This window comes from Electrona antarctica (genome assembly GCF_951216825.1).
Source record: "Electrona antarctica genome assembly, chromosome: 17".
Classification (NCBI taxonomy): Eukaryota; Metazoa; Chordata; class Actinopteri; order Myctophiformes; family Myctophidae; genus Electrona; species Electrona antarctica.
Window position 1 is genome coordinate 24227193 of NC_136798.1, and position 18466 is coordinate 24245658.

The following is an 18466-nucleotide window of genomic DNA, read 5'->3' on the forward strand; positions in this document are numbered from 1 at the left end:
TCTGTCTGTCTGTCTGTCTGTCTGTCTGTCTGTCTGTCTGTCTGTCTGTCATAATATCTTTCCCAGCTCTCGTTCACTGCCTGTCTCACTCTCACCACACACACACACACACACACACACACACACACACACACACACACACACACACACACACACACACACACACACACACACACACAGTGACACACACACCTTGCCCGTCTTTCTCACTCCCTCTCGCACACTGCCTGTCTTACTCACACACATACAACACACACACACACACACACACACACCGTGTCTCATCTGTCTCACTCTCTGCCCCCTCTCTCTCACACACGCACACACACACACACACACACACACATGCACGCACGCACACACACACACACACACACACACACACACACACACACACCACACACACACACACACACACACACACACACACACACACTTTTTTGAATCGGGTCCCTGCCACCGTGTGACGTCACGGACTTTCACTCGCTCGCTGTGCTCGCTGCCTGTCTGCCTGCGCTGCGCGCTGAGCTGCTGTGTGTGAGTCCCCGACGCGACTCCCCGTGGAACAAAGTGCTGTCCGCCGCCTGCCCGCCAGACCTGCCGGAGCAGAAAAGACCGAGAAAAGACCAGAGAAAGAATGGGGCACTTCAACTCACCACAACAACTACAGGAATAAATCACAAGAAAGGACGGGAAAGGAAAGCGAGGAGGAGAGGGAGAACGCCTTCAAACTTGTGGGGGAAAGCACAACTTTGGGGGAAACTATTGGGGTTTTAAAGAACGCCGACTTCAAACAAACATGGATACGTTGTTACTGTTTCTGGGACTGGCGTTTGTTCTTTCGCCGAATGGGAGCGTCTCCGGACAGATACCGACAGGTAAGAAACTACAACGTTTTCCACACGGATGAGAAAGGGAAAGAATAAAGAAAACAGTGAAAGAGATAGGACACGCCAACGAGCAGTCTGTGTGTAACTGTGTACACGTTACACTGTATCATGCACAAAGTTGAAAGCGCAGTGTGTTTTCGCCCCGACATGTATCCCAGGTGCGCTGCCGCTGTGGCGCTGGAGAAAAGTTTAACCTTTAGTAGTTTAAAAGGTGAAAAATAAAGTATTTTCAAGGCTGGAAAAATTCTGTGCAGGCAGAGACAGGTTTCTTGGTGTGAGTGAGGGAAAGAGTCCGAGAGAAGTCGGCTATAGGTTGGAATTCAAAGGTACGGTAGAATGAAGTGCTCCCTTCAGCTGTAAATCCAGTTTGCTTTGTGTATGTCGCTTAAATGATATAGTAAATATTTTACATTTGACTATTAATAGGCAAGCTAATAGTTTCAGTTCACAATGTTGTTTAACCGGTGTCTTCATAGGTGATTAATTACGATGCCAGTTTTAACCAGGAATATAATAGGCTATACCGTGTCGAGTCGACATGGGGGAACAGTAATTTAAGCTTCGTAAAAGTAGGCAACTGATGTCACTTGCACAAAACAAGATTATTCTGTATTTCTGTTAACTGTCTGTTGAACTCTGCATTGCATTTCGCTGCACTGTAATAAAAACGTTTACATGATGCCACAGCAAGAGTCCTGGTGAATGGAAACGGCAAAACGGACCGCGGTGGTCTACAGCTCCGGACTAAATTAAAGTTCGGATGTTTCATTTGTTGGTGGATCAACACACTAATAACAACGATCGGTTCGCCTTTGCCATAACCTTTTCAGCCAAATGTTAAGCTGAAACGACTTAATTCATTCACCAATGATCTAACCCCCTGTTCGCCTGTGAGGAACTTCGCACGCAGCAGTAAAGCGGAGCCTGCTGTCTGCGAATGCACTGTAGTGGTCACCTATATGATCCTACAATTAAGAACCTTTTTAAAACATAACTTTATATACAGTTCACGGACGTATTTTGCCAAATACGCCCCCCCCCCCCCCCCACACACACACACACACACACACACACACACACACACACTGTTGGCCACTTTAGATCTGGAGCACCTTGATGTGGCACAGCTCCGTCTATTTGACTATAACGAACCCCTTTGGACTAAAAGAAACGTGATTCTTCGCCATTTAAAGAGGGCATGTACCTGTCTGGACGTCTGCTGTTCATTGCTTTAGTTCCGCATTCAGTAGCTCGGCTCAGAACTCACTAAACTAACAATCTCAGAGAGAGGGAGAGAAGAGAAAAGGACAGGCAGGTAGAGAGACATGGAACAGAAGAAAGAGAGACGGACAGACAGACATAGCCTAGTCCGAGATTGGGAGAAGAGACAGAGCTGTCTCTTGTCTTCTTGACCTCAAAATCGCTGTAAAACGCAACTAATGTGACTTTATGAACAACCCAGAGACTGTGTTGTGCTTCAGCCCGTGAAACACAGGCAGCATTCCCCTGACTGTAGCCTATACGTGTTGGGAATAATAAGCAAAAGCGCCATAAAAACGATGCCACACTTTTGGTCCTGCGTTCATTGGCATAAAACTGTGGTCGTTTAATGACTTCAGTTTAATTATCCAGTCATTAATGACCAGTTTATTAGTGTGAGCTTTTATGACCCTATATTCTTACCCCTCCCCCGCCGCCCCGTTTGTCCATTTGGTCCTCCTCTGGGGAGCAAATGCGTGGAATTCCTTTGAAACCCGCTCTGGGAATTTGAGAGGGTTGTTAATTTGCAAGTAAATACTAGGATGGTGTGTTTTAGTGCGCGAGGCAGGTCATCATTAGCTGACAGGAAGGGAAAAAAATTGGCAGTGATTCAGAAAGTCCAACCATATAACCAGTCATGTGCTTAGATTCATTATATGCCTAAACTGTTTGTGATCCCATTAAAAAAATCGATTAACTATATATATATATATATATATATATATATATATATATATATATATATATATATATATATATAGCCTATATATATTTTAACTTCCATTCTAGACTATGAATAAACTATCATTTATTTAGGTTTGAGAACAGCCTGAACAGGTAGCAAGAGGCCCATCTACAGATATATTGATTTTACATACCTACCTCATCAGAGCTTAAAAGCGCCAAAGTATAAAATATGTAGGCCTTAAGAAGTTTATTAACAATCGATTAGTGATACAACTGTCATTCTAGCCATGAGAAAAAACATTGTTAAGCCATTGAGCATTGCATTTGCTTGCCTTGCTGCCTTTGTGCAAACCGCCATAGAGGATGACAGAGAAACCTAAGTTACAAATATATTTTTCGAACCACACATGTCATGTGATGAACACATTCATGCTGTTTGTCTTAATGTTATCCCCCATAGCTGTTTCTCCTCTCATCAAGTCAAAGTGTTATTTTTCCTGATGTCTCTCTCTTGCAGTGCTTTGGTGTGTGTGTGAGTGTGTGTGACACTGTGTGTGTCACTGTGTTTGTGACTGTGTGTGTGTGTGTGTGTGTCACGCAGTTCATAATTTCCCCACTTTCTGCAAAGTCAAAGTCAATAAGCGGGTTTATGTTAATTTGGCTTCTTCATGTAAACCTCTCTCCTCTCCGATTGCGTATAGTGACACAGATTCTAGCTGTCTTTAATCTTAATGAAGTGAAATAATTGTCTTCCATTAGTGATCCAGACGAATTAGAAGCCTGTACTGCATTAGAACATGACAAACTCAGTTGGTGTAATTATAATTGTAAAAAAAGAGGGAGGAAAAAAAACATTTAAACTAAGTTGGTTTAATTAAATATATTTCTTGGCTACATTTGGTGGGTTCAATTATATATCTTGTCATGTTGTTTAGCTGATGAAATGAAATGGGGGAGCAGCGCTGGCTTGTGGATGTGCACATTTCCACCAGGGCTATCACAAGGGACTGAAACTGGCGGGAGGGAGGGAGGGAGGGAGGGAGGGAGGGTGTGTGTGTGTGTGTGTGTGTGTGTGTGTGTGTGTGTGTGTGTGTGTGTGTGTGTGTGTGTGTGTGTGTGTGTGTGTGTGTGTGTGTGTGTGTGTGTGTGTGTGTGTGTGTGTGTGTGTGTGTGTGTGTGTGTGTGTGTGTGTGTGTGTGTGTGTGTGTGTGTGTGTGTGTGTGTGTGTGCGACTGAGTGTGTGTGCTCACGCACATCACATGCATGTGTACACACATTTGTGTCACACACTCTTTGTGTATGTGTGTTCTTCCCTCTATCTGAACCCATTTGCTTGTGCATCTCTCAACGCAAATCTCTCCGATGCTTTCAGAGACCATTGACAGACAAAATCACATGTAATGATTTGGTATCATATCTTTTACATGGCTTCTAAAAGGCTCAAATATTTTCTTCCAATTCACATTTTAGGTGGTATCATCAGTGTAATTTTGAATCATTGGAATGGTGACATTTCCTTTCTAATAAATAGACATGTATATTCTTTGGAGGAAAATATTTAAGATGTTTTTCTGCCATTTACTCCTTTATTCAAATCAAAGGCTGTTTTATTCATTATACCTGTTCTACACATATCAGTAAAGGAAATCTGTTCCTTTGAAAATACTGTCGCTTTCTCTGCCGGTGCCTTATTAGTGTGTGCATGCAGTGTGTGTGTGTGTGTGTTTGGGTGGGGGTGGGGGGCGGGGGGTAAATGTTATTAATCTGGGCATGAGCATTGAGCATTCATCAGTTAATCCCTCATTAGACGGTGTATGCTACCGTGTGTTTGAAATGTACCTCTGTCCTCCAGCCACTTATTTACCTCTTAGAGAGAGCAAGACATAGAGCGAACAAAAGAGAAACTGCCAGAGATGGAAAGAAACGGAACAAGATCTAAAACCGCTGCTAGCAGCAGCTCCTATAGCTTGTGCTGCTCTTCACACAATGTGGTTTGAACCAACAGCAAAGGCTTTAAGTAAAATAAAATAAAGTTCCGAGAAGAGAAAAAAAAACTACAATGGAAAATTAGTTGCCCAAGTGTTGCCCACCACAGGGTTACCAAAATCGGTAGCCTTCATCCTACAATCTGGCTATTGGAATATAGGAGAAATACTGTGTGCAAACATTACATTTTGGCCTGAGGATGGTAGCCTGGGTTCCAGCCTGATTCGTTGCGATCCGTGATTTGTTTTGTCACTTCACTACTCAGTCTGGCCAGCCTCCTGTTTGACTCGATTTCATATAACGTCACCTGTTACGTAGCCACGTTGTTGCTGATACGTCATCAGCCAGGGCCACTCTGTTCATGCTTTTCTTACTGTTATACTCATGTGAAGTGAGGGGTGTGCTCTTATCATCATACATCAGCCAATCAAATCATCACATTCCGTGCTACAAACACAAACACGTGCAGAATATGACCACCCACCATGACCATCCTACATACATACCACTTAAGGTCCAGCCGACCACAGTATACTACTTTCAAATTACATAAATGTACAAGTTATGTATACAAGTATACACTTCTATGGCTGTATGATGGTCATATTCTATAACTTATAATTGGCTGTTGATGGTGACGTAATTAAGATATGTTTCAATGTCGGGTGGGCAAAAGGTTATATATGTATACATGTATGTAATCTGAGTATAAAGATGTAACTTGAAAGTAGTATACTGTGGTCGGCTGGACCGAAAGTGGTATGTATGTATGGTGGTCATATTCTATAACTTAATGTTGATGATGACGTAATTGGCTGTTGATGATGACGTAATAGGCCTATCTCACAGCCCGTTTTCCACGCCCACTTCCGGTAAATAGTGGTGTCTTTAACATTAGCATTTTCTCTGGAGAATCTAAGTACATTTTCTAATGTAAAAATGTGACAGACCAATATTATTATGAAGCAAACAAGATGGTAAATCAGCTCGAACAGATAGAACAAACCTTACCTTGAGAAAACAAAAGTTGTAGACTTCTTAAATTACCTCTGTTAACATGAAGCGTCTATGGAGTGACGTCACGCTATCACCACTAACCCCGAAAGGGGGCGTATTAAGGGGGGCGGGGAAATTCTGTGAGATAGGCTTATTAAGATAGGTCTCAGATTACATACAAGTATACATACATACGTTACCTTTGACAGAGTGGTAAAATAAATGGTAAATGGTGCATTTATATAGCGCCTTTATCCAAGGCGCTTTACAGAGATTGTGCATTACATTCACCCATTCACACACATTCATACACCGATGGCAGCGGAAACCATGCAAGGCACCAACTAGCACATCGGGAGCAATTAGGGGTTCAGTGTCTTGCTCAAGGACACTTCGACAGTAACTCTGGGGGAGCCCGGGTTCGAACTGGCAACCTTACGGTTACCATCCAGGCACTCTACCCCTGAGCCACCGCCGCCGCAGTTCTAGTTACTAGTTACTTGCGCAAGCAGAGCGCGCAAGTATTGTGGTCGTGCTGGCTTTTTTATGTGTATGCTCGGAGGTATATATACCGATGTTGATGATGACGTAATTAGGATATGATTCAGTGTCGGGTGAATTAAAGGTAATGTCTGTAAGTATACATGTATGTAATCTGAAACCTATCTTTGTTACGTCACCATCGAAAGCCAGTTATACCCTGGCATTGATACATATCTTCATTACGTCACACTCAATCTGTATATATATATATATACGTACGAGCATACGCATAAAAAAGCCAGCCGACCACAGTATAGTACTTTTCAACTCACACACCTACTTTTCAACTCACCCTTACATGTCCCGCCTACCTGGCTTGGAGATAGGACCCTGTCCAGACTGAGTAGCGAGTGACAAAACAAATCACGGAACGCAGCGAATTATTTTCAGATATTGTGTGTGCAATTATATAGTTATTTTGGTCTAAAGGGGGCGCTAGAGGAAAGGCCATGTGGTCACCAAAATCAGTCTGGTTCATCCTCTGGGGAGCATGTATGCGCTTAGCAATTTGAATGGCAATCCAGCCAGTAGTTTTGGTACCAAAGAGTGTCTGACCAGCTGACATTGCCGTTCTTAGCCCAAACCACACCAAAGGGTTGTGTCGGGAGTCTCGGGACAAAACGTTTTTTAAGGTAAACCACAGCAATGCAACTCATTGAGTTGCAAGAGGTTGCACTGGTGTGGCTGACCTTAAAAAACGTTTTGTCCCAACCCAACCCTTTGGTGTGGTTTGGACTTTTTAGAGCCTTGCCTCTTAGCTTGACTTAAAGCAAAGCTAGATAGAGATCATGGAGAAGAGACATGTGACAAAGATCATGCTTTTTTTGCATTTGAACAGCTGGCTTTTTAAGTAGGACATGCACCTTTTTTCCTTTTAATTGTTTTAATTCATCTGGACATTCCTCTGTTCTGGGTCAAGCTATATAGATGTTGATGATAATGATGATAAAACAGGGATGGTGATGCAGACCACCAAAAACAGTAACCTTGCCTTTGAAATGAACGGCGAACTGGATGATGTACACGTCCCTCTTCTGATGAGCATATTGGACTATGTATCGTCGTGCAGAAACCTCATATCTCAGAATTTCAACTTTTTGTTTTTGTTTTCATAAATGAATGCCCTATTGTAGAGTGCCACACAAAAGTAGTGAAAATAGCTGACCTACAAGCAAGCTTGTACGTCCCTGTTTTCACTATTTTAAAATGTTTTAAAAAATAATAATAAAAAAGGAAACTGTTTTGGACACGCAAGGTTTCCATCCGACAGCAACAACTCTCTTCTTGTCTGCTTCACAGCTGCTGTAACAAGATGACTTGAAACCTGCCACTGCTTTGCTTTGTGCACTAAAACACGGACACACACACATACACACACACACATGCACATCCCACACGCTGGCCTCTAATGGCTGATTAAGTAATCAACGCTTCCAACTGATTAATTACATTACACAGGCACAAACACATGCACATACACAGGCTCACACAGTCTTCTGTCATACACAGAAACACACAGATGTGAGTAGCCTCAGTACCAGCTGTGTAATCCAAAGGGCAGTCACATTGAGGTGATAATGATATACTAATGGAGAAACTGGCTTTTGTGAGTGAATGTGTGAGAGAAAGAGATGATGCCTTTGCCATTTACTGAGGCTCAAATATCACCACAATGACAGTCATTAGAGAAAATATTAATGTTAGCCAGGTAGGGGTTAGGGTTCAACATGAGTGTAGAGGTTAAGGCTAGACAGTAGACACACAGTGATGAGGGTTGTGGGAAAATAGGTGAATTGTCCTCATAATTAAGAAGTGTGAGAGAGATATACATATCTCGTGTGTGTGTGTGTGTGTGTGTGTGTGTGTGTGTGTGTGTGTCTGTGTCTGTGTCTGTGTCTGTGTGTGTGTGTGTGTGTGTGTGCGCAAGAGAGATCTACATCTTTCTGTGAGTGTGATTTAGCTAAATGTGGGTGCTGATTTCTGAAACTTTTTGCTTGATCTTCTGGCATTGATTTGTTTCCACTTAATGAGATTTGTAAACAAAGCCAGTGTATTATGTTGCAATATTTTGTCCCGTATTTCAGTTAGAAACAATCAATCATTTTCATAAAACGTCCCCCAGTGAAAATGATGAAACAGTGATTGGATGTGGTTTTGATGTTTTCATTTCAACAGTCCAGGCCAATCAAAATGGCATTGCATATTTTCATCACAGCCAAGTTTGAGATATTTCTTGTTGTTGGGAATGGGATGTTATAAAACATGGCAGAAATGTGACTGAAAAGTTGTGTGGATCCACACAGCCACAAGTGTGCATATTGTGAGTGGTTCACGTTGTGCTTATGTACAGTACTGTGTGTGTGTGTGTGTGCTATATGAAATCTAATGCTGTGTTGTTATTCTCTGTTGCTTCTACTGGACCCAGCTCACATGGGACGCTCTGAGAAGGGTGAGTTATGATTGGCCAGCCACGAGCTGAGCTTTATCATCCATCATTATCATCGTCATCACCAGCACCACCATCATAATGAACATCACTGTTCCGAAGCCTTCGCCCTATTTGTTTTTTTTGTAGTATACAGACAACCCATCTAACAAGGTCACTCGTAACCCTCCAACCCTCCTTCACTCCATGCTTTAGTAGTGATTTCATCAACGTCCACTTGCTTTAGTGATCTCCAAGCCATCTAACATAAACATAGCATTAATATAGCAATTCTTTTTAACACTTTAGATTTTAGAGAAGATCATGCATGTCATTCCTTACAGGCCTACAGTGAGTTTTTTTAATGCCATGATAACTCTTTGTTGGTATAGCCTACTCTTTGATGTAAAGGAGATTTGTTGTTGGTAATTTGAGCATTCAGGTGGCATCTATAATTACCATTGGTTCAGTAACATTAGTTGACAGACACTCTCCAGGCTATTTTGTGTTTTCTGTCAGGCATTCGTCTCTGTGCATGTCTCCATCGGTCAGGGTCTGTCTCCTTCATGTGTGCACTTGGACAACTGTGTGGAAGTTTGAAGTCTACAGGTGTTGTTTGTTCAGTTGAGCCAGGTCTTCATTCCAACAAACTATTTTTGTTTGAGATTCTCTTCATTTCTCTTCTCTTCTCTTCTCTTCTCTTCTCTTCTCTTCTCTTCTCTTCTCTTCTCTTCTCTTCTCTTCTCTTCTCTTCTCTTCTCTTCTCTTCTCTTCTCTTCTCTTCTCTTCTCTTCTCTTCTCTTCTCGGTCACAGCACTGTTAACTTCAACTTACATACAGACACGCACGTTGTCTTGCTGCCTGTCTCTTGTCTCACAGCATGTGTTAATGAGGAGCTTGTTCATTGTGAAAGTGACATAGACCTCGCACAATACACTCATGATCACAGCAGTAGTCGATGCAAAAGCTATGGTATGCCTATAAGCAAAATCTAAGCTCACTCACATGGGTCACATCATGGGTCGGGTGAGGTTCTAAGTTGTCAATATTACAGTATTTCAAGGTCAAATTGTGGTTTGTCTGTTGATCATTTATCAGTGAAAGCTGACTTCATCTTCCAGCTGTTTGCCATTTTTGTTTTTTACAGCCCTCTGCAGGAGTCTATCCATCTATAAGTCTCAGGCTGGCCAGGTGAAGTCTGAGATCCACATCTATAAGTCTCAGGCTGGCCAGGTGAAGTCTGAGATCCACATCTATAAGTCTCAGGCTGGCCAGGTGAAGTCTGAGATCCACATTGGGGCCACGCCATTCCATCCCGAGATCCATATTATTTTTCTTTCCCCCACTTTTGATTATGATGAAGCTAATAAACAGGAACATATTGTTAAGCCATAGTATTAAGCGCTGGGCGACAAACTGATTTCAGCTTTTGCTAGAGCTATAACAATAAAGTTATGTACTTGTTTGTTCAAAAGGAAAGATACATTGTCTAGAAAATGTTTGCTGTGCCTTTTTCACTTGCGGTAGGGGATTTTGGCTGCATATTGAACAGGTTTGACAGCCTGTGTGTGTTGGGGGGAGGCTAGATATATGAGGCTATGTGCCTAAGCTTTCAGGTAGACTAGGCATGTTAACATAGCCACAAGGCATCTGTGCGTGCGCCTCTGTGTAGGGCTATTTGGGCTGCAGCTGAAGTGATTTCCATTAGTCCAGTTAAGAAGACATCTGTCATGAAACACACACACACACACACACACACACACACACACACCCATTGGCAATGTATGTGTAGTGGATTAACTCTCCATTTCAGATCTCTGTTTGTTAGTGTCATATTAAACCCCATGGGCCACAGTCCCCCTTGTATAGCAATGAGACCTGATCACAAAAACAAGGATGGGATTTATTTTGTAGAGCGTATTCCCATTTGTTTCAATTTAGGATTCTTTCTACACAGATCATTTTCTCTTTTACACATTCATTTTGTAGAAATTCATTCATTCATTATTAAATCACGACTTTTCCCTTTTGCGAGGTAGAGTCCTGAAATAACTAGGGTTTTCAGAGATGTGGTTGTCGATCTTCTCCTTTAAGCTGATTTCAGTTGGAGAGGAAAAGGGCAAGCTTTCTAGATACATAAACCGATAAACACCATGTGTGTGTGCACGCGCGCGCGCGCGTGTGTGTGTGTGTGTGTGTGTGTGTGTGTGTGTGTGTGTGTGTGTGTGCACATCAGGGCTTAGAGACAGATGACCAGTAGTCCATTAAGATTATCATCTCATTCCCCACCATACATCTTTGCTGGCAATACAGATAGATGAATATGTCTATCTGTGTGAACAGAGAATTAATCTTGTCAAAGATATTCTCCAGCTATTTTTCCCACTCCAAGTGATGTTACACAAGGTGTTATCTGTCTGTTCGAAGGTCTGTCTGTCATTTTCATCTATGGTAGATGGTTGTGAACAGACTGCCAGGCTGCCACACCCACACAAGTACCTATACCCACCCCTGATAGGACCACGGTGGAAACAAGTCCCCAGGACTTTTTTGTGTTATCCTTTTAGCCCAAGTGTTACTGTACTTCCGTGCTGTTTACATATTTGACACGAAGGGCCTTTCCTCCACGCATTATCACACAAAATTGGCGACGGCCCCTTCTGTGACAGACACAAAACTGCCTCTCATATGAGTGGACTCCAAAACTAACCTAACTAACCGGCCAACTGTTTCCTATATTCGGTATTCGGTTTCGGCCAAGAATTTCCCTTTCGGTGCATCCCTTCTGTTAAGCATTAGCTTTTCAATACCAGTGCCTCGGGTTCAAATCCTTCTCATCGCAGTGTTTATTTTCAGGTTAGGTTTAGGCATAGTTTCATGACTTTCTTTTATGCCACACGGCCCACTTGGTGAGAAAAAACAGCTGTATAAGGCAACGGAGGAGCGCCGTCTCTGGGGGGCTTGAGCAACGAGAGGCCTGCCACGGTGAGCGAGTCGCGGTGCCAAACGTTGCGATGGCCGCTAGAGTAGCGCTGTTCAAGTTATGTACCGATAAGCATAGAATCATAAATATTATGAGCAATTCATGGTAAGTTTCAAGGTTTAGACTCTAAAGTATAGTTTTCCATCATTAACGAGAACATTTCTTTGTTTTTAACAAGAACATTTCTACTTCAAGTTAATATAACTTCTATCTCTAATGACTTGCATCAAGACTTTCAATGACTTGCATCATCATTTAGCATGCTCCATAATGTGTCATAATGTGAGCATATCAAAATGAATAGAAAACAAAGTCTTTTTTTGGATCTTAGAATGAAACATCAAAAGAAGTATTTGTAATGTTCCGTTTCAAGTATCACAAACAAACACTTGCCTTGGGTTCAGAATGTCTTTCATAATAGAATATGCTCAACCAATGTTGAGCACAGGATGCCAAATTTTTATTTATCAGTAAATTACAGCCATTTTATACTAGTGGGAATATATCATGTAAGTACTAAGATTGCAGTCTGGTGTACCCTGGTCCCTGACTCTCCAGACAGCCTATTCGCAGATGAAGAACCTGTCTTTGCAGATTGGTGACCATGCATTTAGGGAATTCTAAAAATGGCGTGTGAATGGGTTCCATAGGTACAAAGGTCATGGAATTTACTATGCATGAAGCCCCATGTCCACCGGCCACCTGTTTTCTTTCTTTCTGCCAGCATTGCTTCTCGTGTTACTGATGTCCATTGCATGTCCGGTCCAGCTGATTCGGACATTTGCGTTCTCACATAAAAGCCTTCCGGATAATGTCTAAGATAAGTTCAGGGTTAAGCACAATTTATACTTGGGCGCACTCGTGGAACTAGACTAGATCTACAAGCTTGTAGCTGAGCTTGTAGATCTGATGTTTTGCTATGGCGAATGGCAATGGTTTGGCAATGGCGTGCAAGTGCAACATATAAATAAATCAAGCAGTGCATGTGTGAAAGCAGCTTGGGTGTCTCAAGCCTGTCTACAACCTAGGATTTTAGCTTTGCCTAATCTTCTGGCCAAAAAATGCAAGTAGGCTCTCTTGAGTTGTGAGGAGGAAATATAATTGAGTGTGGTCGGTCTCTGTTGAAAATGTCAAGAAAACATAAGAACCCAGAGCTGCAAAGTACATTTCCAGATCTGTAAAAAGAAAAACTCCAAACATGCAGTAGTTTTTCATTTGTCTGTGGCCTTATTGCTGAGGCCTGGTATCAGGTCAGCTTTGCGTTTGACTCCTAATCTTTTTCTGTTGATGTTTGCAGCCCCCCCCCCCCCGCCCCCTGCCGTGGTGATACTAAGCAGACTCCACTATGTCTAGCGGAGCGGAGAGAAATCAGTTGGTTCAGTCAAACAAGCACCCTCCTCCTCTCTCTCTCCACTCCGCCACTGCTCTACACTACTGAAGTATAACTCTGTACCCCCCCCCCCCCCCCCCACACTCTCCTAACAGTTACTTTACCTCCCTGCAGCCCCCTCCTCCCTCCCCCACTGCTCTTCTCCCTCTCCTTGGAATTTATGGCCCACTAACCTAAACAAAGAAACACAACATTGATCAAACCCTCCCCCTCTTCTCATGTACCTCCCCTCCTCTCCTCCACCTCTCCTGTTCCTCTCCCTCTTTCTTCTTCACATAATCTGCCTTTCCCCTCCCCTCCTCTCCCGTTTCTTCCTCACTTCGACCTTCCAAGAGGAACCGTGACAAAACTGAAGTGGTGGTTTCATGTTCATGAATCTCTAGACTCTGTTGTCTGAGGGAGGAATGTAAAGACACGATGAAGGCAGCGATGCACAGAAACGACTCTCACTTATGGTTTGATTCAACGTGTTACCCATCTACATCACCTAACCTACTCTGATGTGCCACTCCATAATACACTTCTTGTCCAAAGACCAAAGAGCTGAAGTGGTTAACCAAACTCTCAATGCATCATATTGCAACACACACAGAAATTTTGATTTAGACTTAAACCACCACAAAGGTCATGTTATATTTATTCAACAGGATGGCTCAACAGTGAGGAGCAAATTCTTTTCTATAAAGTGGATGGTATTCTCACTCCTGATTCCTCCCTTCTCCTTGGTCCAAGCCAAGGTCTCTCAATCTGATTCCTTCTCTGGAATGCTTTTGTTAGGTTTTTCTTTCTACTCTGTTTTCAGTTGAGTCAACTTGACTATGAATCACAGCACACGCAAGCACACACACACACACACACACACACACACACACACACACACACACACACACACACACACACACACACACACACACACACACACACACACACACACACACACACACACACACACACACACACACACACACACACACACACACACACGCATTAACTTTCTGTGTGCCTCCATTGGGCCGAAAGTAAATAAAGGTGTGTCTGTCTCCCTCTCTCTCGCTCTCGCTCTCGCTCTCGCTCTCGCTCTCGCTCTCTCTCTCTCTCTCTCTCTCTCTCGCTCTCTGTGTGTGAGCCAGGAGAGCTGTCTTGTTGGACTAACAGTTAACAGATACAGTGCTACCTCTACATGACACAACTTGTCTCTTATACTCAGCTTCTCTTTTCATGCACACACACACACACACACACGCACGCACACGTACACAAACAAGCATACATAACACAGCCGTGACTCACTGGGTCATCTTGTCTGAGAAGTTTATTGCTTGCAAACAAGGTGAACTACAAAATCTAAGGTTATAAAATGTGTGTTTTTGCACGCCTAAGTGTGTCCATTCATCAATCACAATCAGTTTTTGTCTGTGTAAATTCCATAACAGTGTACTGATTTACACTGGCAGCCAAATCTAGCCTGAATGTAGCCTGAATCAGATCTGTGTCACTTCAAGATAGAAATCTGATTTGCTTAAAAAGGTCTAAATGCAGACAGGTCACATGGAGTCCGATTTTTTTTTGTCTGACTTCAGTCACATCCAGAGGTGGTTTCAAATCTGATTTAAATCCGATCTGAGGAGTTCTGGCTCAGTCTGAATGCAACGAACACATGAAGTGACCCAAGTCACATATCAAACTGTCCAAACGTCACTTGCAGCGCGACCCGAGCGGCGAGCGCTACTGACGTGACATCATTACAGAGCACGAGTATTTTCATTTAAGTAAACAAACAAGAGACAGAGAAAAACAACCAAATGAGAGCAAAAGAAAGAAAACAAGCGAGAGGACAGAAAAGAGAGAAAACAATAGTGCAACACATGTTTGTTTTATAGGAATAATGTCACTTCATTATGTCAGCATTACAGTGGACGCCAGACAGACGGTGAAATCTGTACCAAAGTCCTGACGTCACTCGCTCATCCCCTGGTCCAGGGTTGCAGAAGATTTAAACCGCTGGGATCATTTTTTTTTTTTTGGAACACAGTTCTTATTTGACGCGATATGAAAACTTTATTGGAATTCCAAAGGGGGGAGGCGGTTAAATGCAAACCGGGTAGGATGTGAAATGACAATGACGCTCCTCCTGTCATGTCACTTGGGGAGGAGGCACACTGGAGGATACCTCTGTACAATATTCTAAACTTCTCAAAATGTACAGAAACAAGGCCGTTTATGAGGATATTTCTTGCGGAATGGTAGAAAACGGCTACACGCAGTCCTATCTGCAATGTCTTATTGTTGTTGGTTACCAATACCACGGTAACCAAAGCAGATATTTCGATGCAGGGCGGCTTTACGTTGAGTTGTTAAAATCAGTGCACAGATCGGATCTGGTCACTTGCAATTGGTAGTGTGAATGACCGGGCCAAAAGATTGGATTTGAGAAAAAAATTGTTTCCGGTTTTCCTGACAGTGATTTAGCTGGTGCTGCACAGCAATTTACAGTAAATACAGTGTACTGTTAACCCAACGTGTGTGTGTGTGTGTGTGTGTGTGTGTGTGTGTGTGTGTGTGTGTGTGTGTGTGTGTGTGTGTGTGTGTGTGTGTGTGTGTGTGTGTGTGTGTGTGTGTGTGTGTGTGTGTGTGTGTGTGTGTGTGTGTGTGTGTGTGTGTGTGTGTGTGTGTGTGTGTGTGTGTGTGTGTGTGTGTCAATTGCTGATTGTGGTTTTAATTTCTGGATTTCTGGAAGTGGAAAATGTGGGTGGGGTAATTGACTCAACAGTTTTGTCAAAGTGCCATTGAGCTGTTCAGAGCAGGGCTGCTCAGCATCCAGTAGTAGAAATTGGTTGGAATTTTCATAGCTGTATGAATACACAACACAGTATTGCTGGAGAGAGAGCATGTTTGTTAAAAAAAAAAGAAGCTTCCGTGGTCAAAAAGGTTAAAAAGCCATGAACTGTATCGGTCTGTTCATGTCATGTGCTTTCTTTCACACACACTACCTACCAGGCCACACCAGGCTGAGAGAGAGAGAGTGCTGGGTGGGCAAATCTGTGTGCTTTAGGAGCTATGGGTGCTTTACTCCATGTATAACACACACACGCACAGTCGCATGCTCGCGCGCACACGCACACACACACGAGAGAGCCACACATGTGGTTTGGGTTAGGCGCATTTTACCTCTCTCTGGCCTCAAGCTAACCACTTGTACTTTACCACGGTCAAGTACATGTGTGTTAGTGTGTTCAGCAAGTCCCTCTGTATGTTTGCTCATATAGAGTTTCCCAGGGAACAGCAGATGAAGGTTAGCAGTCCAGGCTAGGGTGAGACTGAGGGAGAAAAAGAAAGTGATTCGGTAAATCGGTAATGCTGAAATTGGAAATGAGTAAGGGAGAGATTACCAACAGATTAGGTGATCTGTTGTTTGAATACTGTTATACTATTATACTGTTATACTATTATACTAGAGTTGTGTGCACCACTGCAACAGAATAATAAATATAGTGTCTATTGTGGGGTGAAGACTTATTATCAATATGCCTTTGATAAAGCAGGTAATCAATATTTATCAGACAATCCTAGTGTCAGCTTCACATATAAATGTTTGTATCATTTTGTCTCATATAGAGCTACACGGATAGTATAATATGTTAATATGTTCATCATATTACTGCATGATTTCACCTGGAAACGGGACAATGAAGGCTCTCGTGAGCAACCAGCACCGCACAGACCCCAGCTCAAAACCTCTACCGATGTGTTGTTCAAATGGAATGTTAATATGATCATCATATTTTTGCATGATGTCACCTAGAAACAGGACAATAAAGGCTCTCTTGAGCAACCAGCAGAGCCCAGCTGAAAACTTCTCTAGTAGTTAGGTCTATGGTGACGTGTGCTTACAGCCTTGTCACTCAGGGCTTGAACATAGTTTGGCTGTTAACACATTTACAGAGTTGTTATGACCGTTGCTTGAATCACATAACAAGGGCTGAATCGTTCCCACATGTTAATAATGTGAAGTTCAAGTCTTACACGATTGTAAGCCTCCACGAGTGCGTCAGAATAGCTTTTACTGCACAATCAAGCAGGACTTAAACTGGAGACTGAAGTTGTCTTTTAATGCATCACAGGGCTGTGACAGACGGACTTTACCACCTTTATATCGGCCATTTCTTTCTGCGACGCTTCGTGCTAGCTTACCACCTTTTTGCCTGCCACTGTTCCTTTTGCATGCTCTCTCTCTCTCTTTCATTCACCATCAACTTGTGTCAGTATCAACATTTTATGCCATATTACTTGTGTTGCTCTCTGTCATTATTGTCTCCACCAGGCCGAAGGCATGGGGAGAGAATATGTTTTGCACTCCGTCCGTCCGTCCGTGTGTCCGTCCGTCCGTGTGTCCGTCCGTCCGTCCGTCCGTCCGTGTGTCCGTCCGTCCGTCCGTCCGTCTGTGAACAGCTAATCTCTGGCACCGTTGGCTTGATCGCAGCCATACTCACACACACTCCCTGAATGCCAGAGCTGAACCTCTGCCCCAAAGTTTTCACATTGGCCTGTTATAGCGCCACCAGGAGGCCGCTTTGTGCAAAACAAATGTTTTGACAGTACACCTACAGATTTTGTCCAAACATTACGCAAATTGGTACACAGTCTCTCTAGAGCCATTCAACGAAACGGGTCTTTCAGATTTTTCAGACTCCATCCTGATTGGCTAAGATTGGCTTCCAAAGTTCACAGGAGTGCTCCGTTTCAAACAAAATTCTGCAAATCATGAACACATGGTGTGATTTCCGTGAGATTTTGCACGCACATTCCCACTAGGTCGAGGAAGAAATGCCACTTGAATATTTTCAACTCAGCCTCATGGTGGCGCTATAACTGGCCGATTTGTGTTTTTACCTATAACTGCACCGATCTGTGTAAAACCATGTATGCACACTCCCTAGAGGCCAAGGAAAAACCTTTGCCTGGAATTTTTCACATCTGCTCTTTATAGCGCCACCAGGAGGCCGACATGTGTAAAACACATTTTCTAATATTACTCCTTCAGATCTTATCCAAATTTCACGCAAATCGGTACACATGCTCTCCATAGTCATGTGATCATGTGATTTGTTTGATTTCTCATAATTATCCATCCTGATTGGCTACGATTGGCTTCTAAAGTTTTCAGGAGTAGCCCGTTTTGTACCCGTTTTGTACAAATTGCCACAACTCCGCAACGCAGCGTCCGATTGCGGTGAAACTGTGCATGCCTATTCCCACTACTAGGCTGAGGAAGAAATGCCACTTGACAGTTTTCAAATCAGCCTCAT

The 18466-nt window shown here is 43.0% G+C and overlaps 1 protein-coding gene across 4 annotated transcripts in view; it reads left to right on the forward strand.

The window, feature by feature from the left end:
* Nucleotides 1-520: 520 nt before the first annotated feature.
* ptprk (protein tyrosine phosphatase receptor type K) overlaps nucleotides 521-18466 on the forward strand; it is a 149189-nt gene continuing 131243 nt past the window's right edge. For 3 of the 4 annotated variants that reach the window (XM_079525893.1, XM_079525894.1, XM_079525896.1), the window contains exon 1: nucleotides 522-878. In XM_079525893.1, coding sequence (XP_079382019.1) covers nucleotides 800-878 — 79 coding nt within the window. In that variant the 5' untranslated portion in view covers nucleotides 522-799. Of the gene's footprint in view, nucleotides 879-18466 lie in introns of all 4 variants that reach the window. The other variant, XM_079525895.1, reaches the window with a different exon arrangement.